This window comes from Pyxicephalus adspersus, chromosome 6 (genome assembly GCF_032062135.1).
Source record: "Pyxicephalus adspersus chromosome 6, UCB_Pads_2.0, whole genome shotgun sequence".
NCBI classification, from domain to species: domain Eukaryota; kingdom Metazoa; phylum Chordata; class Amphibia; order Anura; family Pyxicephalidae; genus Pyxicephalus; species Pyxicephalus adspersus.
In genome coordinates, this window is record NC_092863.1 from 45,381,929 (window position 1) to 45,406,368 (window position 24,440).

The 24,440-nt window shown below is 37.6% G+C and overlaps 1 protein-coding gene across 2 annotated transcripts; it reads left to right on the plus strand.

Moving 5' to 3' along the window:
• The first annotated feature begins 180 nt into the window (after positions 1 to 180).
• On the plus strand, positions 181 to 22,946 carry SMPD4 (sphingomyelin phosphodiesterase 4). Of its 2 annotated transcripts, XM_072415580.1 has the most exons (19): positions 181 to 329; positions 2,467 to 2,553; positions 5,128 to 5,267; positions 6,491 to 6,566; positions 6,707 to 6,815; positions 7,315 to 7,367; positions 8,246 to 8,394; positions 8,898 to 9,027; positions 10,019 to 10,090; positions 11,130 to 11,213; positions 12,893 to 13,038; positions 13,630 to 13,720; positions 13,812 to 13,918; positions 16,985 to 17,148; positions 17,259 to 17,464; positions 18,426 to 18,659; positions 19,360 to 19,491; positions 21,187 to 21,315; positions 22,509 to 22,946. In XM_072415580.1, the coding sequence occupies exons 1-19, from the start codon at positions 288 to 290 to the stop codon at positions 22,827 to 22,829; spliced, it is 2,472 nt and encodes an 823-aa protein (XP_072271681.1). In that variant the 5' UTR covers positions 181 to 287; the 3' UTR covers positions 22,830 to 22,946. The 2 variants fall into 2 exon arrangements, with proteins under 2 accessions (XP_072271681.1, XP_072271682.1); XM_072415581.1 differs by lacking the exon at positions 11,130 to 11,213.
• The last annotated feature ends 1,494 nt before the right edge of the window (positions 22,947 to 24,440 follow it).

The following is a 24,440-nucleotide window of genomic DNA, read 5'->3' on the forward strand; positions in this document are numbered from 1 at the left end:
GACAAATGTATTATAATATTTACATTCTATACAAATCTGAATAGTCAACAAAACAAAGCACATGCGCATATGCAGGGAGAGCAGTGGGCGGGGCTACTGTACGCAAGTCTTCAGAAAAATGGCGACCTACACAAGACACCAGGCAATGACGACATTCTTCTCCTAGTGTCCTCTTGGTGAACCCTAGAGCGGGGAGTTTTGTCCCTTGGTGATGACATCATCCAAACTTTACAAGTGATTTTTGATCTCTGGCGGGAGGATACCGGAGACGAGTGTCGGGGGAGAGGATGAGCCTCCTCGGGGGGAACCCGCAGCCCAGCTATCTGCTGGTAAGAGCCCAGTGTGTGAGCCCGGCCTCTGCAATCTATACACACTGATACATACTATGGCCCGGTAATTATGGTGTGTGTGGGCACGGTCATGGCCTGTACGATCTTAGAATCCGGTTAGCTCGGACTGAAGTCAGTGTTTTAGTTTCTTATTCGTTTATATAACTTCCCTGCAGCAAAGCTTACAGCCAGCCCTTCCCTTGTGGGGTGCTGAGGATTCCTTGCCAGGCTGGTGAGGCAATCTCACTGGACCTGCAGGGCTCAGCCCCCTAAAGTTAAAGCAGAAGTAAACAAAAATCACTTTTACTTTCGCAGTTCCATTGGGAACTGCTCCAGAAATTTCCCTGATCAGGCCTCCTGTCATCCTGGGATCCTCCTTTATCCCGGAGGGGGCGCCGCCATCTGCTTTGCCCTTCTTCCACCTTCTACCTATGTCACTCGATCTCGCACTGCGCAGGCATTTCATCAGGTGACATAGATGGGGAGAAAAGAGTCCCGCTCTTACTGCGCATGTGTTACCCCATTGAAGAATAAAGTTCCTTCTGTGCATGCCAAAGAGGCTCTGCGCGCCTATTCTATTGTAATCACCGTTGCGATCCAGACAGAAATACAAAAAAGTTTTTAACCCTCGCCAAAAAAAAAAAAAGAAGGTAATTTGTACCTTATATAAAAGAGTTGTCTACTCTTTTATGTGAGGTAAAAATTTTATTTTAGGTCCGCAATAGTTCCTGAAATACTAAAAGGACAAAAAAATACCTGTTGATCTGTTTGGGCTGACCACACTATCACTCAAATCCCATGCAATGTTGTCAGACTTATCCAAATTTTACTGATGTGCTACAGAACATTCTCCTCATCATCTTAATGCGTTCTGTAGTCATTAAGAACCAGGCAGGGCTGACAACACGACTTGGGATTTTAGTACAGTATATGAAGTTATCGCCCTGCTGGATTTCAGATTTTATTCCAGAAACTTAACTTTGTGAGCCCTGCAAGCTGCTCCTTCCCTGTCTAGTGGGATCTCCTCAGCAGCCTGGATTGACATTCTCAGCACAGCACAAGGGAATGGCTGATTGTAAGGATTAGCTGATCCTGCCAGTGAAATGCACCTCCTTAAAATGGTGTGGCAACCATGCTGCCCTGCTCCTGAATACAGAGGAGAGTTGTCACCTATACATTGAGTCAGCTTGAAATGATAAAACTTGTTGCAGGGTGTGCATTTTTGCTGCTGATTTATATGTCTGTAGCTTGTCACCCAGCCCTGTTCAATCAACTCAGTTGCAGCAAAATTGCAGCAAAATGAAGTTGCAGCAAAATGCAGCATAAAAAATAGGTAAAGTTAAATATATATTATACAGGTTACATTTAGACTGCACAATCTCCTTAATATTTATCAAAACTTTATCAATATAAGGACTTATATTCTGTCTATTTAGTAAACAGTCAGGTTCTCATACTACATTAGTGTTGTTTGCTCTAAGGGAGATTTTAACATGATAGATCTTAATTTGTCCTGTTTTATACTGTAATCCACATTTTCTTTTGGGATTCTCCAGTAAGAGCAACGGTGGTAATATAAAAAAAAAAAGGTAATATAAATGCTCATACTCTGCCATGATCTCCAATGGAAGCCAACCAGCATTGTTTACAAGCGTGCACTTTCAGTGATCCTCCCCAGCCCCTTATAAATGGGTGCACCACCTTGCACATTTTTTAGTAACCACCCGGCTGTTTTTTGAAGAGTTGGGTCACAATACAGGGGCTGCCAGCAGCCTAAAATTTCTTCCCACACAGATTAAACAATTTAAGGGTTAAACACTGACTTTGTTACCCTTTATTCTCCAATAAGAGGAGGCTAGTGTGCCGGATTTTCCAACATGCTGTGACAAAGCCAGAAACAGCTCATCAGCTTGCTGTTGAAGGCGAAGCTTGAATCAGGATGTGACTGGCTATCCAACATTAAAAAGCTTTCAGCAGGACATTTTTAATACCATGTATGTCTATGCATATAGTGGAATATTTGGAGAATGTAAACCTTTGAATTAGTGGCCACCAAATAGTGTTTGGCCACTCGTGATGTCACTAGGCTTTGTTATTAAAATGTATTCACATAAGTTGCTGATGTTTCTGAAAACAGGCCACACTCAAAGCAGACTGCGTGACTAAACCGTTTGTGCAGCGGTGCCAAGATCTGGTCAGAGTTATCGAGGATTTCCCTGCAAAGGTAATGTGAATATAGACGTTTAACTCTATTGCAATCAATGTCTTGTATTCTCATTCAAATTATTTTGTTTTTCTAGTTTTTGGTGCTAAAATGTCCCCCAGACACTTCATAAATAAAAGAATGTAAACATTTATACCATGGTGCTGATATGTATTAAGGGTAATTTTATGTGATGACACTTGAGCACTGTGGTATATTTGTGAATCAGCTATGGCTCCAAGGGAAAAAGCAATACACTTCTTAAAACCAAAGCTAAAGTCTTTTTTTTTTTTTTTTTTCTGTTGTCATTAGTCAGATCCTTTATTGCAGAATAAAGTTGACAGTTGATATCTCTTCTGCAATAAAATGTAATAATGCAATGCTAATGCAATAAGAACCCTACCTGGCTGATCCCAACTTTTTAAATGCCCTTACCTGTCCCTGCATTGTCACACATTCAACCATCTTCCGATTTTCCCGGTTCTTATCTTGGGCCATCTTAATTGGCTGGGATGACATATCTCCTGCTGGCACAACACGCACATGGTACTGAGTAGGAGTAAATAGAAGGCAGCGTTGACCGCAAATATTTTTGTGTTAACTAGAGTTCTGCTTTATTGAAAGCTAGTGGTGAATAAATGTCCCTACAACACATTATAATAAAAGTATAAACAAGTACATAAACATATCTACTAAAGTGTTTATGCGTATTAACAGTAATTACAGTCATTAATGCATTTGAACATTTCGTTATATACTCCTTGGTCTTTTTTTTTACTCGATAATAATGATGAATAAATCAGTTTGTATCTACCGTAGCTTTACCAAAGGGTAAAAAAACTTTTATGATCAGCGAATTGCACAATTTTCTGAATTTATACAGACTCATGTCTTCTGCAGAAGAATCAGCGAATAGCACAATTTTCTGAATATATACAGACTCATGTCTTCTGCAGAAGAAAAGGACCATGAAATGTGATTTCCTGGATTCTTGTCTCTACAGATGAGACATATCTGCATGGTGATATTTAGGTGAATCAGAAAAGTGATGAATCTGGTTCTCCGGTGTTATGAATTTTTACTTTTTTGTAACTTTAGAAGCAGCCAGGTTCTTCAAAGATTATTAATTTATGGATAAAAATGGAGAGAAAGAGAGGCTTTAATGGTATATTCATAATTAATTTTATTAACTCCAGAAACATAAAAGGTATACAAGAACAATTTATACAGAGTATTTAGGTTATTTTGTAAAAAAAATCAGATTGTACAAATTATGAGCATATTATTGCTATGTCACTGACTGTTAGTAGTAACCAGATCCATTAATTCAGTCTCCTTCTCGACGCGTTTCACCTAATTGGTTGCCTTGAGGGATATGGAGACTTGTGCAACAGACTACAATAATCAAAAGACAGTATACTTTACTTATTTGTATTAATGAAAGTTAAAGCAATCAAATCAAAAGACATATTGTTAAAGTCATTGTAAATAATATCAAGTAAACCCAAAAAAGGTTCACATGGTTGTAATAATTTAACTGTTTACAATGTGAACTAAAATAACCTATAACAATTATATCTATATTAGTTGGTTGCAGAACACATGGAGTGGAAACATGGCTTTGAATAGTGTCATGGTATTGTTACTAATATAACATTTTAATATATGTGTTATGTTTAAATAATTGTTGGAATGTCTTACAGTTTCAGCAAAAGATGCTCATATTGGTAATACCAATAGTCATTTGAGAATCGATTTCATGATCTAGGTTCTGACTGTGTACAATAGGAAAATGTATTATGGTTATTGAAATTAGTTCCTATAAAAAATTGTAGTTCTATAATTGTAGTGGTGGGACTTTGGGGATCGTTTGGGGTTCCTGAAAAGGTTGTTTTCAACCTACTGTGTATAAATTGTTCTTGTATACCTTTTATGTTTCTAGTGTTAAAAAATATAATTGTTTTATCAGTAATTACGAATATGCCATAAAAGCTTCTCTTTCTCTCCACTTTATCCCTAGTTGTTTCAATACGAGGCTTGGCATTAGCCAGAATTACCTGGCTCAAACATTATAAATTTTCCCTGTTTGGTATACGCCTTATGTTTCCCAAAATAATTTATGGGTTTGAATAGATCCTGCAATTACTCCTGGATTTAAATTTAATTCTATAAAAAAAATTTTAAATGTGTTTTACTTCTGGTCAGCTGTGAGCTTGAGTTTCTGAGAAGTATCTCAATTTTTAGTTTTCTTGTGAATTTACTTGTGAAGCGAAACTGGTATCAGAAGGATTTAATGGGGCTGTAGTTACCATGTTTTACCTGCTTCACGTTCTGAGATAATGCAAATTATGCAGAGGATTATCTGTACACAGATTCAGCATTTAGGAATAGATTTCAGATCATTTTTCACTGAATCAGAGTAACATATTTACCCCACTTCTACTGATTATATCCCTCTCTGCTAGCTCATTAGCAGTGGGATAAAATATTTTTTCAATTACACCTTTAATTTCCAATTAATTTGTAACTGTCAAAGTATAGAGTTGATGAATGTATAGCACATATTTATATTCTAATTCTTTGTTTTGCTTTTAGGAGCTGCATGCTATCTTTCCATGGCTGGTAGAGCTGGTCTTTGGCAGCCTGGATGGTAGTATAGCTGGCTGGGACCTGAGACATCTGCAGGACAGGATACCCTTAGAGTTCCACACTGCACTGGAGTTCCTGCATCCTAGGTACATTCATATCCATTTGCTTCACTTTTTTGTGAAGTTTCCATCCCTTTCTTCCTTGCATTTCAACTTAAAAAAAAACATTTACAGTAAGCTACATAAATAAATCAGTTTCACAGGTACAGATTACATTCACAATGTAATCTTCTGTTGTTGAATTGTGCTGGGCTCCTTGTAAATCCTGTAACATTTTCAACTTTTCCTTGGGCTTGCCTCATCTCTCTTGTTTGTGGTCTTAGGTATGCTTACATGTCGGGGTATTTCCAAGAGTGCTAATGCCATCTCCTTTGTATCTTTAAAAAAGATCTGAGAAAAAAAAAACTTAAAACTGGAGGCTCCTGGGTTATCTAATTCTTCAATCTAATCACTAAAGCATACAAGAGGGGTGTTTAGACTTTTCATTTCTCTGTAGCTACATTTCTTTTCCACGTGAATGATTCACTTGGTAGTGAACACAATATTCAGAAGACATTCTTCGATCCCGCACACCTAAATAACCTGTTACATCAATAATTTGGTTTCATAAGTTTACATCAATTGTGTACAATATGTATGGGCACAAATTCTAAATAGGAATATCAATTTAAAAGTAGGAATTCTAAAGAAAAGTACCAGCCGTAGGATTTGCAGGTTTCTTCAAGTGATGGTTGAAGTTAAAGGATTATAAAATGTACTAGATCCTAAATCTTAAATGTCACTGGGGTAGACCTATAGTATATTTAAAGCCAAAAGTTTTTATTTTTTAAAAAGTTTTAAAGCAGGCAGACGATCTAACCTTGTAGCCTTTTAAGCCTGAACTACAGGCAAACATTTTTCTTTTTCTGTGAGAAGGGTTTCACTTTGATATTATGAGCTACACATCAGGAAATGAGCAACATTATCATCTAGATCAAAGAGAACATGTACTAAAACTAGTTGCCTTATTCCACACCTATGCAGCAGTCAATGCTCTCCTCTGCATTAGACCAGACACCTGCTACCTCTTCTTAAGCCCCACTGCCCTGCTTATCTGATTGCTGAGTTTATCTAAGAGCCTTGCACTGTATGGGATGATGCCCACAAACTAAAGCTTTGGAGAGTAGAGGAGAGCACTGGCGGCTGCAAAGACAAACATTACGTTTTACACCATCATCCAATAGAAATACTTCAGAATTTGGTTTTAGGTATTTGTCTGTCAATATTTTGAAAATTAAAAAAAAAATATTAGCTTTCTCTCTCTTTCTCAGTGGGGCCATGATGAAACTTGTTTATAAGCTACAAGCAGAAGAGTACAGATATGATTTCCCTGTTTCCTATTTGCCAGTAAGTTACTATCTTTTGATTGTTGTCAAAATACAATGCACATTCTGTTATTTTTGACTGCCGTAGAAGTTATCTACAAAATGTCAGTATATATACCCTATCTAATAGTAACCTACCTCGTTATTGTTTTGTTTTATTAGGGTCCTGTCCGCGCATCTATACAGGAGCGAGTTTTGCCTGAATGTCCTCTCTATCATAACAAGATCCAGTTTCCAACATCAGGAGGTCTTGGCCTCAATCTTGCCCTGAGTATCCTTTATACTGGTTTAAGGCTACGTACACACGCTTGATTATTGTTGTTAGCAATCGTCTTTCTCAATAGTTTCCAGTGACAAACAACTGAAAGATGAATGAATGAACAATGTTCATACAGCAACATTCTGTTCTATGGAGAGGGGAGAGAATGAATGAGCGGCAGGCACACCACTGCGCTCTCCTCCCCTCATTTTTTTTTGTAGTGGTTGATCTTTTGTTGTTCATGGATCTGTGAGGACTAATTCATAAAGATGTCTGAATGACCTCTGTACACGTCAGATTTTCGTCTGAGAAGAGCCTGGCAGCGCATATCAGCCAAGTATCATCAAGATGTGTGTACATAGCCTAAGTATTTATACTTGCCAAGTGTCTGAAATTGTATTTAGTTACATTTAAACGTTTATGTTAAAATGAAAAAGAAAGTTGGAGGAACATTGTTATGGTTACTACAATACATGGTTTCGGCATATGATTTTCTTAATGTATTCTTCAGACCCCTTTGAGTATTTTGTTTTCCACTTTGCCATCTGTCTTATCAGACATAAGGTAAGTAAAGATATTATGGAAAACACATTTTATTATTAAATAGCTGTCCATATAAAATCATCAAATGTTTGGTGTAGTGCTAAATACCATTGCTGTCTAATAACAAGTATGAAATGTGGCCAGGGACAGTTAGACTCCTGGAGGTTGTTGAAACTTCCCACAGCAATATACCAATTAGATATCTCAGCTCAGCTCAGCCTGCATAAACCAGTCCTATACCACTTTTTAAAGTAAGCAGTGTCACTTCCTCCTCCTAGAGAATTACACTCTATGTGTTTTCCTTCTTACTTACTGGCCACAGGTGAATCTCATATTCACAATTCGTATACCTCCACTCCTGTCTTGGTCATGTTTGGCGAGCTTGGACTAGTCACGCAACACAAGTCTGTGATTTGTTGGCATTGTTGCTGCTTCTTTTTATTGTCCCTGTGTTTCTGGCAGGGAATAATGAGGGATAAATCATAGGTAAAAATCCTATGTCCTTATTTTTTTCCGTAAGTGACAGAGCACTATGGAGTATTTTTCTACAGTGCTTAATGAAAGAAAAAACAAGTTACACTTGCAGACATACAAGTTGTTTTGTTCTTGGATGGATATATAGGGAAATGTCTACTGATCTTTTTTTTTTTTTTTTCCCCCCTCTTCCCCCCCCCCCACCCCAATCCCCCCCCCCCCCCCCTTTAAAAAAACTAGCCTTTGAATGGTGTTCAACCTGTTGGGTTAGCTGCTGGACCAATGAGAGATCATTCCTCTTGCTGTAAATTGCCTGTTTAAAAAATATGCAGATAATTCTTGCCAGAGTGGATGGATGAAAGCAGTTGGTCTTATAAATCATATGACTGCTTTTTTAACTGTGAATGTGTATTCCTTTCTTGTAGAATGATTCCGAGCACCTGGCCAGCACCACTCAAAGTGCCTACTTCATCCTTGTGGACACATACCTGAAATGGTTCCTACCAACTGAGGGAAGTGTTCCACCTCCCCATTTCTCCAATCCTGGTGGGGCTGTACCATCCCCAGCTCCAAGGTAACAGACTTTGTATAAAAATGTAATTGCACTAGGTTGTATGTCATTTTTTGCAACACTGATAAACCCTTCAGATAGATGTGGCCAAATTAATAGGAACCTACACTGACTGACATAAAATGCTTCTATTTCTGACCACCTCCTGCATGGTTGTCCCTGGCCACAATACTTGCTCCTAGTGAGTGGAATCAAAGTATTAAAGTCTTTGGATCAGTAAAGCTTCAAGGCTATTGCAGCATTCTTTTTTCTGTCTGTAAAGGATTCCTTGAAGTATGTTTTAAAATCTCAACTACTTACACATAGTTTTTATTTTGTAAAATGTTAGTAGCTAAAAAAAAGAAGCAATGTAAATGCTGGTATAGTTGCTACTATATGCTTAGAATTGTTAAGCCTTGAAAAATGTATGTAATGTGCTAATTATGTTTTTTTTTATATTTATTTGTACTTTAACCTACTTGTTTTCATGCTGTTATAATTCTGATCATTGCCCTCTTCTCTGCTAGATCACCATCCATTTCACTGTCTTCATATGGCACCCACTCTAGTCTTCTAAAGAGACATATTTCCCATCAGCACTTAGTAAATGCTGACCCAGCAGCCCAGGAGATCTGGAGGTCAGAGACATTATTGCAGGTATGTTCCAAAGTAATTAGTCTGGACATTAAAGCCCTGAAACTAAAGTTTGAAAGTCATTCATTCCATAAAGACAGGAAAAATACTAGGCCAGCAGGTCAAACCACAGGTCCAAGCATCTCACACTCTTTAGGCAATGGTATCTTGGCAAGACAACAGACTTTGGTCGTTTTCTTCTTTGTAGGGGTAATTGTTTTCATTTTTCTTCTAATGACAGAGGCGCACAAACCTATAGTATTCTCTTCGTACAATTCTTGCTAAAAAAAAAAAAAGTCTAGCTTAGTCCATCTTAGCATCACCTCTTCTTAGGTCTCGATTGAACAGTAAACCAACCAGTAGCAAGGTCAGGAAAAGTCTTGGCTTTTATAGGAAAAAAAGCTAGCTTATTACTTCAGCTGCTTAAAATTTTCCATTATTTGTTCATTGTAAGTTGCCAGGTTTGTTTTGAAGTAGTGATAGAAAAAAGGTGGCTGCCATTATTGCCCTCTCTTGAAAATGTTGGTTAAATACGTGTCATGCTACTTTTTTTTTCAGTAATATTTCATAGTCGGGAACGTGTGCCAATAAAACACAGCAAATGGGACATGTGCCAATACAAAGAATATTTTCTTGGATGTTCTTTTGCTATATGCTTGGTCTTTGCATGTGCAAAAATCAGCCAGGCAACTATCATATTTGGAACAAGGTTAGCAATGGCACCCCTCTTTTACCTCATGACAGATGTACTTAAACTGTGTATAGTAAAGGGGAAAAGTATTCAACTGACATGGTTCCATCACCTGTACATACCTTAGTCATTTAGTCTAAACCCATGGTATTGCCATACCCCACCCCAGGTGATGACAACATCCTGTCTTGCAGGGTGCACCTCAAATTATTACTATCTCCTGTACTATACGGAGCATCTTTAGTGTTTAAGCAGTAATTTAAAACCTAATAATGGAAAATAAAGAAAAAAAATGACTCATCCTTATTTATTTTGTTTTTTCAGATCTTTGTGGAGATGTGGCTTCACCATTACTCTCATGAAATGTACCTTAAGATGCAGTCACCGCATGCCAAGGTAATTGTCTGTTTGCTAGATAATGTGTTTTTGTTAATTTGATAGGTTAATAAATTTACTTTACACATTTGTTTAAATCTCCCTTCACTTTGTGCAGACAAAGTAATATGGTCTTTTTAATTTCCCCTCCTTCCACTGGAAATACCCTCCTTTCTGCTTCAAGGAGTCATGAAACCAGATCCTGTGTAACCTCCAATCTGATTTGTCTGACCTTAAACTAGGCTGATGGCTTTATTAGCCCCCTTTTGTGTTATCGCTGGTTCAATCACTTGACATGAATGCTGTCATTTGGAAGAAAATGAGGAAAGGGGTGGCAATAGCTAATAAGAGCCCTGGTTACTTTGCCCTGCTTGGAGTCATTCCAAGCATCCAGCAAATTCATGGTAACTGGTTTACTGACATTTATGTCCTGTAGCTAAAGAGGTGCTTAGAAACAAAGTCATCATATTGAAACCACATCTGTTGTTTTCCAGCTACCCTGGAACTATTTTATTAGGTGGTTTCATGTCTGCTGTATTGGTAAAGATTTTTTTCTCTGTTGATCATGCTGAAATTAGCACAAAACCTCTAGTTACAGTATGAGTTCTACTATATAAACATTATATCAAGACGGATGCTAAGAAACATCTGGTTGAAGCTTTCTTTTCAATATTAGAGATACACCCGCTTGGCTCCTACATACAATCTTTAGTGCAATTTTTGCAAACTTTAAATAACTTGATATTCCATTGCTGTTCCCTGTGCTTTGAGTGTTTGAATTGTTATTGCTCTTTCTGAGCCTTGTTTGTGTTTGTTTATTTGGTGATATTTTTAGCTATAGTGAGAGAAATGAATGGTACCAGTCTAGTTGCAGTGTGCACTTGTAACCGTGTATTCCAAACATTCATGTAACTTGATTACAGAAATGATGCCCAATCTTTTCTCTACACGGTGTTTCTCTCATTCCATAATTTTGTGTTTTGTTTCTCTATTTCTTTTGTCCCCAATCTTCCCATTTCCCTTTTCTCTTCACCTGTTGGCTCCCGTGTTCGTCTCCCAGTTGGAAGCTCTTCACTACAGGCTTAGTGTGTTCAACACTGCGTACATTAGTCCTGGTCTACCTGGGTCCCTCCATTCTTACCAAGTACTTCCAGCTTTGTGGAAAACATTCTGCCATGTGATTTATAGCAAAAGGGGGGGGGGGGGGACAGTTGGCTTCTGCTGCCATTTTACATCACCTAAGCCAATGCACCCTGGGGTTCTGCTGAGCACAGACTATCTTTACCTTCAATAAGGGCCACTTTAACAATTGTTGACTGTGGTGCATTGATTTTAGATACTTGCCCTCAGTGCTTAATGCCGGACTCCAGTCAAAGCTTCTCCTGTCACTAGGAGAATTCTACAGTAGACACTACCTGTATTAAACACTGGTTCTACCTTATTGGAAAAGGAAACAAAAACAGGTTTTGGCTAGAGTTGGGCTTTAACACATTTCTGTAGATAATGCTTCTTTTCTGCATTGTGATTTGTTACAGGCTTACCTTGTGCTAAAGGTTTTGGCCTCTTTGCTCTCTGCAGCTGGCTGGGAGTTATTATAAATAATACTAAACTGCTTTGGCTTGACAACCTGTAAGTGTCAATATAATTTTTTTTGTGGTTTTAAAGATGCATTCACCCTTATACACATTATGAAAGTTTTTTACACTAGTTTAATGTGCCAGTTGTTTTCCTTGTAAGGAATAGGAATGCTCTTATGTACTGGTTACCTCACAGGGATATTCTGGTAGTGACAGATCTGAGCTGTTTGGACCTCTAACCTATGTATGAACAGCAGGGTTGACCAATTCCGATCCTGATTCTATTTAGTTGCTGTATTGGACCCAGTGGCAGCACAAGCAGCAGCATGCGTTTTTTTTTTTTTTTTTTGTTTATGGATGATTAAAAACATGAGCTGCCATAATTTTATTAAATTCTTTCGGGCAAGGCACCTCTGTAGAAGATAATTTGTCAACTTGCAGTATAGTCATAAAGGTGTCCACCAGTCTTTCATCCAGTTACTCTGCATTGGTGCTTGCATAGTTGTGCTTAGCTATTGGTTAGTTCCCTTTACTAATACCTCTGTATTCAATGTATTGCAGAGGAGGCAGTGCATAAATTACACAGTCTGAGATGGTCAGATAACATATTACCTGGTAAATGGGTCTCTTTAGGATTGCCTATTGCACATCAGATGTGGGACATGCTGTAGGATCTTTCAGATAGCAGAACTGACTTCTGATTAGCTGTCTTACTGACCAATATACTTTAATGTTTTCTTATTCTCATAAGACCACTATTCCAATCCAGAAAATTAAAAAGTTTAAAACCTTTATTCTGGCTGCTTGTTTTTAACCATTGGCTAAAAATATTAAAGTATGAGGATCAGTAAAGCAACCAGCAGTTCCATGACTGACATCACTGTTCTCTCTGACTGGCTTTAAATAGTTAGGTTTTAGCTCCTACTGCAAGTTGTATTTACCTAATATTATGCAACGATTAAAACTGCACAGTACTGTGGGAAAGTAATCATGCTCCAACCCGAGCATACAAGTAATTGTATTTAAACCAAAGTTGTTTGTTCATTAACTTTTGTTTTATTGGGAAAAAGAGGGTGCATGCAGTCTTAACTACACAAATATGTTTGTCTGTCTCTTCTCCTTCATATGCTTTGATCATTGCTTGGATTTCTTGTATTGGCTGGTGGTGTTCTCTTTAGATTTAGCTTGCCTATGCTGAAAAAAATATGTTTTTGGTATAAATAAAACACCGTGTTTATGATCGCAGGAGGCTTTTCAACCCTCAGAAGAACATGTTTTGGTGGTCAGAGTTTTTGTCAAACACTTGCACACTTTTGCTAACAGTCTAAGGCCTGAGCAGGCGTCTCCTTCTGCTCACTCTCACACGCCAAGTCCACTGGAAGAACTTAAAAGGTAATGCTTGTCTATCCATCTATTTATCTACATGTGTGCATGCGAGCACACACGAACACAAAACGTCTTTTTTTACTTTATTTTAGTCATTGCCTTTGTAGGTTCACTGTGTTTTAATAATACCAGATATAAAGAGTATAACATGGTAGAACAGTCACTTATTGATGGCACAATAGTTTAAAATAACTATCTTTCAGTTTTTAAGAAATGAATTCCTGTCAGATACTTCTGCCTTTGTTAGTTTAGAATTTGAAGTGTCAATCTGAATAAAACTTTTATTTCTTACCCAATGGCTTCCAATATCTCTTTATGTTCAGCAGTGATTGTGTTCTGCACTTTTCTCAGGTTCATTCACGTTGTCTGACCATTATTGGAAGGTCTTGCTTGTAAATTTTTCTTTGTGTTGGTCTTTATGAAGAATGCAACAGGGGAAGGGGTAGTCTTTATGGTAGGCGAAGGCAGTGCCAGGATCTCTGTAAAGCACATTTTTTTTTTGTGGACTTTTCTGAAGACTTGCAAAGCCAGCAGGGAATTTTCATGTCTGTTGTAAGGTCTGTCAAACTAACTTGTTTGTCTTTCTGTTCCTGGTAGGGTTGTCATTCCTCGTTTCATACAGCAGAAGCTATATGTCTTTTTGCAGCACTGCTTTGGACACTGGCCTCTTGATGCTTCTTTCAGAGTGGTATGTGTTTTGATGTCTTTTATTTTCTTGGGTTTAAATGTACTTTTATTGATTTTAAATGTGTGAAAAAGCACTGCCACATCCTTTGCAGGTACTGGAGTTATGGCTAAGTTATTTGCAGCCATGGAGATATATTCCAGAAAGAGGAGCCTCACCATCGAGTAGTGAACCACAGAATCGCAGTGTTGCAGAGAGATGGTAAGAACCTCGACATTTTACTTTTTTGGGGCATTTAATTTTACATAGTTACATAGTAGGTTAGGTTGAAAAAGACAGTCCATCAAGTTCAACCACTAGGGAAACTAACATATCCCAGATATAAAACCCTATAAGACATAATTGGCCCAGAGGAAGGCAAAAAATCCCCTGGTACAATTTGCTTCAACAGGGGAAAAAAAATCCTTGAGGCAATCGGATGTTCCCTGGATCAACAGTCTCTGTTATCCTTACTTTAAACCCTTAATACCCAGGTATATTCTGTGCTTCTAGAAAAGCATCCAGCTTTTTCTTAAAGCAATCTATAGTAGTTGCTCAAACTACTTCCTGGTGGAGCCGATTCCACATTTTCACAGACCTTACAGTGAAGAATCCCTTCCTTATCCGGAGTTTAAACTTCTTTTCCTCCAGACGCAAAGAGTGCCCCCTTGTTCTTTGTAATGTGAAATAAAGGGGAAGTGAGTTTACTATGTGGACCATTTATATACTTATACAGGGTGATCATATCCCCCCTTAAATGGCTCTTCTCAAGGGAGAATAGATTCAGTTCAGCTAATTTCTCCTCATAGCTGAGCTCCTAAATTCCTTTTATTAGTATAGTTGCCCTTCTCTGCACTCTCTCCAATTCCACAATGTCTGTTTTGTGAACTGGTGCCCAAAACTGGACTGCATATTCCAGATGTGGTCTGACCAATGCTTTGTACAGGGGCAGGATAATGTCTCCATCTCTGCAGTCTATTCCTCTTTTAATATTAGAAAGTACTTTACTAGCTTTAGATATTGCAGCTTGGCATTGCATGCTGTTCTTTAGTCTATGATCTACCAGAACCCCCAGATCCTTTTCCATTTCTTACTCCTCCTAGACCATATGAAGCATGCATGTTGTTAGCGCCCAAGCGCATAACTTTACATTTATCTATAATAAATGTAATTTGCCACTTGGCTGCCCAATCAAACAGTACATCCAGGTCTGCTTGTAGATTATAGACATCCTGTATGGACCTAATTCCATTACATAGTTTTGTGTCATTTGCAAACACAGAAATGGTACTTTTAATCCCAAACCTTTTGACCCTAACTTGCACATTAACCGTCTGTGGGGTACAGTGTCAAATGCTTTAGCAAAGTCCAAGTACACTATATCAACTGCTACTCCACTGTCTACCTGTTTACTTACTTCCTCATAAAAAGTGAGTAAATTTGTTTGAAAACTTCGGTCTTTCTTGAAGCCATGCTAACTATCACTTATAATATTATTTTTTATATTTTCTTGTTTTAATTTTGTTCTATACAAATAAATTTGTAAAGAAGAAAGAGACAGAAGGGGTTTTATGTGTGACCAAAAACAAAATGTATTTATATAGAGATAAATAGTGAATAACATATTGTATTATCTTTATGGTTCTCTTATTGCCCCTGAGGAAACCCGAGAGGTGAAACGCGTCAGATTGAGACCTTTCTTTTGACTTTCATACAGTAGTCCTATGTCTAATTAGATCAGGTATCTTAGTTTAAGTCGACATACGTGGCAATTGATACCACTGCACAGACTATGTATTTGTATATGTATCTCACCATTATTTGATTGATGTAATGTGTACTAATTTAATCTAGGTTGGTACTCTTACTACAGAATACTAAAATGTATTAGTAATCATGTAATGCAATTTTTATGTTATCACTATTTATCTCTATATAAAGAAATTTTGCATTTGGCCACACATAAAACCCCTTCTGTTGCTTTCTTCTTTACAAATGTTCTTGTTATTCAGGGAAAGGTCTTTGATTTAGTTTGAAGCATGAAGGAATACCAAAACTAACACCTACCTATTAATTTATTCTACGCAATACTAATTTTCACTACCTTTCTTCATCCCAAGACGCGCCCTTTGGGTTTAAAATGAGGAATGTCAATGATGTTCTCAGTGAGCACATAGCTTGACCTATTGTTTTTAGTATTGACCTTAAAGTACGTTTATACCCTTTAATGTTTTCCATATTTTAAAATACTTTCATTTTGTTATTGTATTTGATACAATGTTTTGTACATTAGCTAGTCAATAGAGCTCCTTGGTGTCTCAATGCTACCACTCTGCTTGTTGCTCTGATAAAAAGAATTTGACATACAGGTTACATACGAGATAGGGACTGTATATTTATTCTTAAGTTGAATTTGTATGTAGGTTGGAACAGGTACATTATTTAATAAATAAAATTAGGACAGATGTTTATCTCAACATAATGTTAGGCAGCATGCTGTCAGTTACTGTAAAAAATCCTGGCTGTAAATTATTCACAAACAAAGCAAAAAAAAATCTTTCTGGAGCCTAGACAATTATTAACTTCTGGAGCAAGCTGTGCTTTGATATACAAAAAGAAACTGCTGCAGAGTTTGTCTTGGTTATTAAAGAGTTACAAGATGTTACAGATCAGCTCAGCCCACAACCTCAGCTGTGTTTGGAAAAATATTTCTTCTGCAAGTCATGGACCCCCTCCCCCCATCTAGCCTCCATCCTGCACAGGAGCGAGCAGGGAATCCTCTGTTCATATCTAGGAGTCGTCTGTCCGTATGTCGGATGCTATTTAGCTGCAAAATCTTCTTAAATATAAAGATTGCATGGATAAAAGATTAAAAGTACATCTGCCCTTTCTCCTAAATCTTCTGAAATGTGCAGACAAGATCATTATGCTTCACCTTATTGCGGAAGTCCTTTTTGTGGGGCTTTGGAGGCTTAGTGGCATCATCTGTACTTTCTGAAAGCGTCAACTGCTGAAACAGAGGTTTTTTTTAAGGTTGATTTTTAAAGTTTTTGCAAATCCTCATTTCTTTGTGTTTCAGAAAAGTGCACCTTCCTTTTAATAAAGGATATGTCAGTGTCAGCATAGCATAAACTAATGTTATTCTTTTAGTTTAATAACTTGATGTTACGGTTTTTTCTTTGTCAGAGAAGTGCACTTTGAGGTGGAAAAAATGAAGGCTTAAATTTAGCATTTACAACTTTCCTTTATAACCTAATAAAAAATACTCATGATTCTTTTCCTCCACAGGGCTCCGTTTGTTCAGGAGAATTTACTAATATACACAAAGCTCTTTCTTCGCTTTTTAAATCGGGCCATTCGCAGTGACCTGGTCAACCAAAAGAATGCATTCATGCTTTTCAGAGTGACCAAAGTCTTCTCCCAGCTCAACCTGGCAGAGATGATACAAAAGGGTAAGAAATCAGCTGTCCATTTTTATTACAAGCAGTCAGAGTTTTGTAGTTTGTACTTGTAAGCTTTAATCATTCAGACCCTATCATGAGCTGTGTTTATCTCTGTACAGGTGAACAATTGTTCCTCGAACCAGAGCATGTTATTCCTCACCGTCAGCACAGGCTCCTTATGTCCCCAAGTCTTGGTGGCAGCTTTCTTTCATCATGGCAGCCCTCAATCATCGATACAGCTTTGAAGGTGAAAAGTCATGTGTACAGCTTGGAAGGCCAGAATTTCCAATACACACAAATGTTTGGCAGTGACACACGGAGTCTGGTAAGTGTGGTCCACAGGTCAGCTAAATGCAGTTTAGATAATATGAGAAGGCAAATGAAGGCAAAACATCCATACATATATGTATACATATGTAGATTGAATCACTTACAATCAGTTGTATGGACTCCTGTGGAGTTTAGTTAAAGTGGAGCTAAACTTAAAAATCAAAATATTGCATGCGAGCAGATTCTTTATTGCAGAAGGGATTGGTAACAACACAAACATACCTGCCTTTTTACAATCTTCTGTAGAACATACACTGAGCTGCACATGTGTATGATAGTGGGTGTCAGGAATGAATAAACTGCAGAACACATTCATGAGAGTTAAATCATCCCTGCCTGACCAATAAAAATGAGGGATCCCGAACCCAGAAACAGAAAGGTTGTGGTGTTTGAGTCAGTGAAGGAGTTTATCTCCTCTAACATTTTGTGCCTGATTTATTCCAGCTCTCCAACACTGGAGAGGATACAGTTTTATCAGTGAAGTTGAGTGATCCAGCAAAGCTGAAATGGATCTGGTCCAGGACTAAAAATATTTGCTGATGACTTTTTGGAAATCCATTCCAGGTTTGCTGAATCACCCAGGTTCACTGATGAAAGTGTATCCTCTTCAGTCTTGGAGGGGCTTCAATAAATCGGTTCCAGTGCAACCACTCTAATGCTAGTTTTCTGTTTTATGGTAACATATTTGGATTAAAAATGTTTTTCCCCCATTTAAATGGGAAGGGGAAGTAAACAAAATAAAATCTTGTGATAAAGAGTTGTATTCTTTGTGTCTAGATTTGCCTTTTAATAGGCAATTATTACTCAGAAAATAGCTTTGTTCCAAGAAGCGTTCATTATGCACAAGACTTAATTTGCCATTTTACATTTTATCTTATTATTTCATGTGCAATTTGTAGAGAAACATTTTGATAGATAATGTTATAGTTGTCTGACATTATTATTCCATTGCACAGGTTTTACGACTTGCTCAGATGATCATTCAGGCCAAGCAGACTGCCAAGTCCCTCTCTGACCAATCCCCAGATACCTCCGTCAACCAGTCCTTGTTTTCCTGGTTTGGACTGAGTCCTGCCAACCTAAACAACACATACCCAGGCAATGACATTGATGAGGTTGGGTATGACAGCATTAAGAAGACTGATGAACACTTAGAAAAAGCACTGGAATTTCTTTGTGATATCTTTAGGGTAAGTTATCTGCACAAAAGTCTAGATCCTTGTGTTTCTGTGTGGTCATTCATTCTCAGCATGCAATCTAGTTACCCAGAAAAAAAGTCCTTTGTGATGAAAGGATGCGTGACTCTTCGTAAGCTATGCAGTCAATCACTTGGAAAAAAACTTCACTTTAGTGCATTTCTTACCCAGATACAACTTTTCAACAATCTTGCTTAATTTGCAGGGATACTTTTAGCCTACTCTTCGTGCCTGTATCCAAAAAAAAAATTAAAAAGTCTTAAAAATTATTGTGTTGACTATTACAATTTAGATTGCACAGGGACCAGAAAGCAGTCCAATAATCACTGATCATGTTATTACTTCCTTCTTTTTGCAGCTGTTTTTCCCTTATTTTTTTTTTTTTTTTTTAAATTATATTGTTGCTGATCATGTGACTATAACCGGCAGACACCCTCGCATTGCAATCTCAGGATGAGCTGTGTGGTTTGCTAAAGTTTGTCATAATTGTGCCGTTTCACTTAAAATATATATAATTTACTGTAATGGTTTAATGGCTTATAGAGGTATCCTGGTTAGTTTTGTACTCTTTATTCTTTTTGGTTTTTATAGTTTGCCAGATATTACATCTCAATCATACAGTTTTACACTACATTGTATAATAAATGTAAGCCTAACACTTTTTCAAATTATTATGTATTCTTTTGGTTTTTAGATGAATTCAACACAACTCAGCCAGTTCACAGTAAGATTGGGAAATGCAAAGGATGAAAATGGTAGAAACCAATTGCCAGACTGTGTACAAAGTGAAAATGGTGTGGTCCTGACTGACTTGGGTAGAAAGCAGGTAAGCATGCCATAAGTGTATATGATCCTATTCCAAAAAATGTCTGGTAGCTTACCTTATGTGGATTTCTCCAAGGTGCTTGATTTCTCCCTGCAGTTATTAATTTCAGTATTTTAGTATATGTGCACTGCTGGCTGGCTGTGCACTGGTACATGTAAGAATCCAGCCCATTTCAGTGCTTCCAGCTTTTGTTACTGCAATGACATGCACAGCCATAGTATAACATAGGAGATATATAACCATAGGAGAACAGAGCCTAAGAGCAATGCTTGGCCTTCTTTCACAAATAAATATGTTTTAATATTATTAAACAAACTTCAGTGCACATTTTTTTTAAAAATATATATTTTTTTTATATGGCCTTTTAGTGTTTATGTTTACAGACAGCCTATTTAGGGTTCGTTTTATGAGAAGTTGAATAAAACAATAAAAGATGGTTCTTATAGCAGCAATTTATTTGTCTAGTGGAAGCAAGAAACACCTTTTGCTGTACACATAACCTACCTTTATTTTCGCCTTTCCTTCTTGATTCTCATTTTTGAGGAATTGTATATAATAAACATGTAAACAAGAGAATAGCCTATGCTGAGCTCCCACTCAGAGCTTCTTCGAGTGGCCAGTGTACATATTTCTTTGTATGTATTAGTGCTTAATACAATAACCTAAATGTATAAAAGCAAGTATTTAAAAATTTACATAAAAACACTTTAAAGTAGGTGCTGAAAATAACTGTACAGTCACTGGAATTTACACTTTCGTTTTTAAGTAGTGTAGATAGTAGTGCACTGTAGATGACCATCATAACCCAGAATGCAAACTAACTAGGTACTTAAGCAGACATTATGACTAAAAATGTTACCTATTCAGGCACTCAAGAGTAGCATGGCTGAGAATGCAGTTTATACAAGCAACAAAAAAAGGTAACATGACATTAGTGTTGGTGTGTCATGGTGGCGGCTGTTCTTCAGGCAAGCTGATGGATATCCCTGGGTTTTGGTAGTAGCTGAGGCTGGGATGTTATATTATAGGGCTGGTGAGTTGGGGGGCAGGATTGGCAGAAGCTACTGCTGCCGGCATCCCCCCTTACACTACTCTAAAGCTAGTGACAGCGGGAGCCTCTCTGCACACTGCTTACACAGGAGCTGCTGAGAATGGCAGAGCAATGTATGTAAAACTTACACTTCTCTGCCATTCCCAGCAGCTCTGCCGCCTGACGGCACAGCAGCTCTCCTAAACTACTCTGCTATTCTCAGCTAGTGTGTGCTGACAGGAGGCCGAGCTGCTAAGAATAGCCGAGTAGTGTAAGCTGTACATATACTGGCCAGTGGCAATAACTTTATTCTATGTTACCAGGCCCTGCTTTCAGAAAGGTTGGGGTCCACTGCTATAGGACATATAGGAGAGCTGAACATCTGAATAAGGAAGAAGGGGGGGGGGGGGGGGTACCTTGAGGCTGTGGAAAAAAAATTAATAATCAACAATTCTGAATATAAATTATGAATATTTGAGCCATGCAAGCTATAAAGTAAGAATAATTGGTGAAACTTTTGCGAGGGTCTGTATACATTTTTGTTTTTTTATTCAATTTCTATTGAAATATTTGTTTGTCTTTTGCACTGAAAGTGGTAGCAGTTTTGCTACATTATATTTAAATTTTATCACGATTTGTTCTTTTTTGTCATGTTACAACTTTAGATAATCAATGGTTTGCGAAAGTTTGACATACAGTACCAGGGGGACCCTGAACTTCAACCAATCCGCAGCTACGAGAATGCTACTCTAGTACGCCTACTGTACCAGCTGTCTCGGGCATTAAATTTTAGGGTAAGGTGCTCAACCTTAATCTGCATAAGAATGTGGTGACCGCTTATCTTTCCTGCTTGTCATTAACCTTTTAAATTTGGACTATTTAGACATAGATGGTGCACTGCTATAGCTGTTCCATAGTTTACAACATGCAGGATAGGGCCAACTGCAGAGGGCAAGGGAGTTGCAGACGTTTCTATAGACAAACAGAAAGCAATGTTAATGAATATCACTTAATACAAATTAAAAATACAGGTAAAGATGCTGTTTAACATAAAAAAGGATTTAAAATGTTACTAAGTCTTTAAATGTTCTCAGCTCTGTCATGCAGCCAAGCCATCTTGGTACCCTAACTTTAGTCATCTGCACCTAAACAACAAAGCTAAATCACCTTTGTGTCCCCAGCTTGTGATTGGACATTCTGCTCACTCCTCATCTCTTCTCTGCATGTTCACACGTACATTCAGTGCATCTGATTGGCTCCGGATGCTGATTTTCACATTATAGAGTATAACAGAATGTTGACACCAAGTCAAATAAAGTTAACTATATTGGTAATAATTGTACTTGGATACATTGATTTTATTGGTGTATACGTAACTGCAGAAATATCTCCAGTTTACTACATCCTCTAAAACATGTCAGTTTATTTAGAAGATATTTTGCTAATTGAATAGATACCATATACCACCTGAGAATATTGTGTATTTAGCTTTGACAATTGTGGTGTTTATGGAAAATGATTTTTTTGTTCTCTTTGAAAAAAGGATATTTTGACATTCAAAAAGGATAGTTTGTTGCTACCAGTGGAAATGGGAAGTGTGTTAGTTTTAGAACAATGATAGCTTTCTTCTTGCTGAAGTTTTTAATTGTTCTGTGGTAGCTCTATGGCAAAAAATAGTTTGATATGTGTAAAAAATTTCTGTCTTGTTCATTTAGTATTTGAATTTAATAAAATGTATTTCTGGAGTAGAGAAGCTTAAAGAGAATACAGGGAAAAACAATGATCATTTACAATGTATTTGATCCCGTATTGGTAGAAAATGAGACAGACATGGAGATTTATTGGGTGGGGAACAAGACTGATATTTAGTTTTAGCCAACTGGGGGCAGGGTGCTGTTTTTATAAATTGCTAATTGTTGTCCATAACAAGCAGAAAAAAAAAATTATAAATCCCTGCCATATATTGAAATATTGATATCCTGTCTAGTTTGCAGATTCCATGGATGCTTTGTGTCAAAGGCAGGACTTCGTGGGAAAATTTTGCTCCTACCATTTAATCAGCAACTCGCCTGCACGAAGAATGAGCCCTGTTCCAGCACATAGTTCTGTTTATCAGGCAGAGCCCCGAATTCGTCTTCGGTTCCTTGCCAACTATCGTGTTCTGTTCTATTTGTTTCTTTTTTATGTCTTATGTGGCATGGTATCAGTGGGACCAGTACCTGCAACATTCTTCCTTCTGATTGGATACCTCCTTTTTGCTGGGGCAATGACATTGTTTACTGACAGTTGGAAACCGCATGAGGACTGATATAGACTTTTCTTTTTTTTTTTTTTTTTTTTAAAGATGTGGATACTGTGTATATTTTAATATGGAATATTTAGTCTTCTTTAGAGTGTTCTGCATTAAAATGTATTCTGTACATTGTTTTGTTCCCTTGGTTGTGATATATCATAAAAGGTAAAGAGGAGAGAAAGTGTGTGTGTGTGCGGTGGAGTACTTGCCATTTCTGGCCGTCAACTGCTGGTTTTGAGGCAAAGACGGCAAATCCATTTCTGGAAAGCATCAGTGTAAGTTAAGGGTATAAAAACAAACTAATAGGATAAAACACACGCAAAGCACAAATCTCATTCTGAGTATAAACAAATCCTAAACCCCAAACATTCCCAAAGGTACCAACAAGATAAAGAAAGACGGTAAAAAAATCTGTAGTTTTTCAACCCACAAAAAGTAATAATGAAAGGTACCACAAACATAGAAACACTTCTGCAGGTATAGTATGCGAAAACCAAAATTTTACCTTCCAAGTAAAACACTGTTTCTTTTAGGTTGCTTTATAGACCTTGTTTTGGTTAAGTTAGCTTTCCTGGTCCAAAGTGGCTAGCATTTCCTCTTAGGTTTCTGAAGATCACTTAGAAAGTTTCTGATGGTTCGCTCATCTTTTTATTTAACGGGTATTGGAGTGCTGTCATCTATCATGATAGATGGTGTATCACACACTACTTGCTTTTTACCTGCTCCACAGCATTAAGTAGGCATCTGTCTGCTGCTTCTGCTAAAGAATGTGGAAAAACTGTGTTTTTGTCGCTCGCCTTCAGTGACTTTGGTCACTGACCCCACCTTCTTCCGTCTGAATTGCATCCTAAGTGTAATCTTTACACTATGGCCACATTATGACGGACATGGGGCAGGCCTGCTGCAGGTGGTGCCCCCAACTCACTTTCCACTAAATTTAGGGATTGGTAGAGCTCTGTTTTTACCAATGGTAAAAGGTGAGGTGTAACAGTTGGTGGGTGGAAACTAATGCATGACCTGAAGCTTTCAGAATCTCCAGTGCAACTGGTAGTTAGCTTTCAGTGTCAGCTTTCTACTTCATGTTGGGGATGGTGCTGCCAAAATGCTTTTACCCTGGCCTTGAGGCAGTTAAAATAAAACAGGTGGCTTCGATTTTCTTCGTATTCCTGGTCAGCTATCATCTAGACCATCAGGACTGACCTATCACAGTAGAGAACACACTGGTTTGAGAGCTTGGGCAGGGAGGGCCATGGGCAGAGAAGAATTTATCCTCCTGGTGCTTGCCTATTCATGTTTCAGATTACAGTAAATGAATAAATATGCAGCAGTACACCAGAAAGACTTGCCTGCATTAATTATGTCAACATTCACAGCCCTTAACATGACCTAACTCTACCATCAGACTTAATATTAGCTTCTAATGAATGATAATGTTTATGCACATATTATTGAATACTCAGAAATGTGTGTGGCCATGCATTCAGTTTGAGCCTTGTTAATTTGTTATAATATATACACAAACTCTAAATGTCATATCTAGTTTAACATAATATACAATGCTTGTATTTCTAAATTATAAGCTAAAAATAGAATGTATTACTAAAAAAGCAAACTACCAAATCTGAA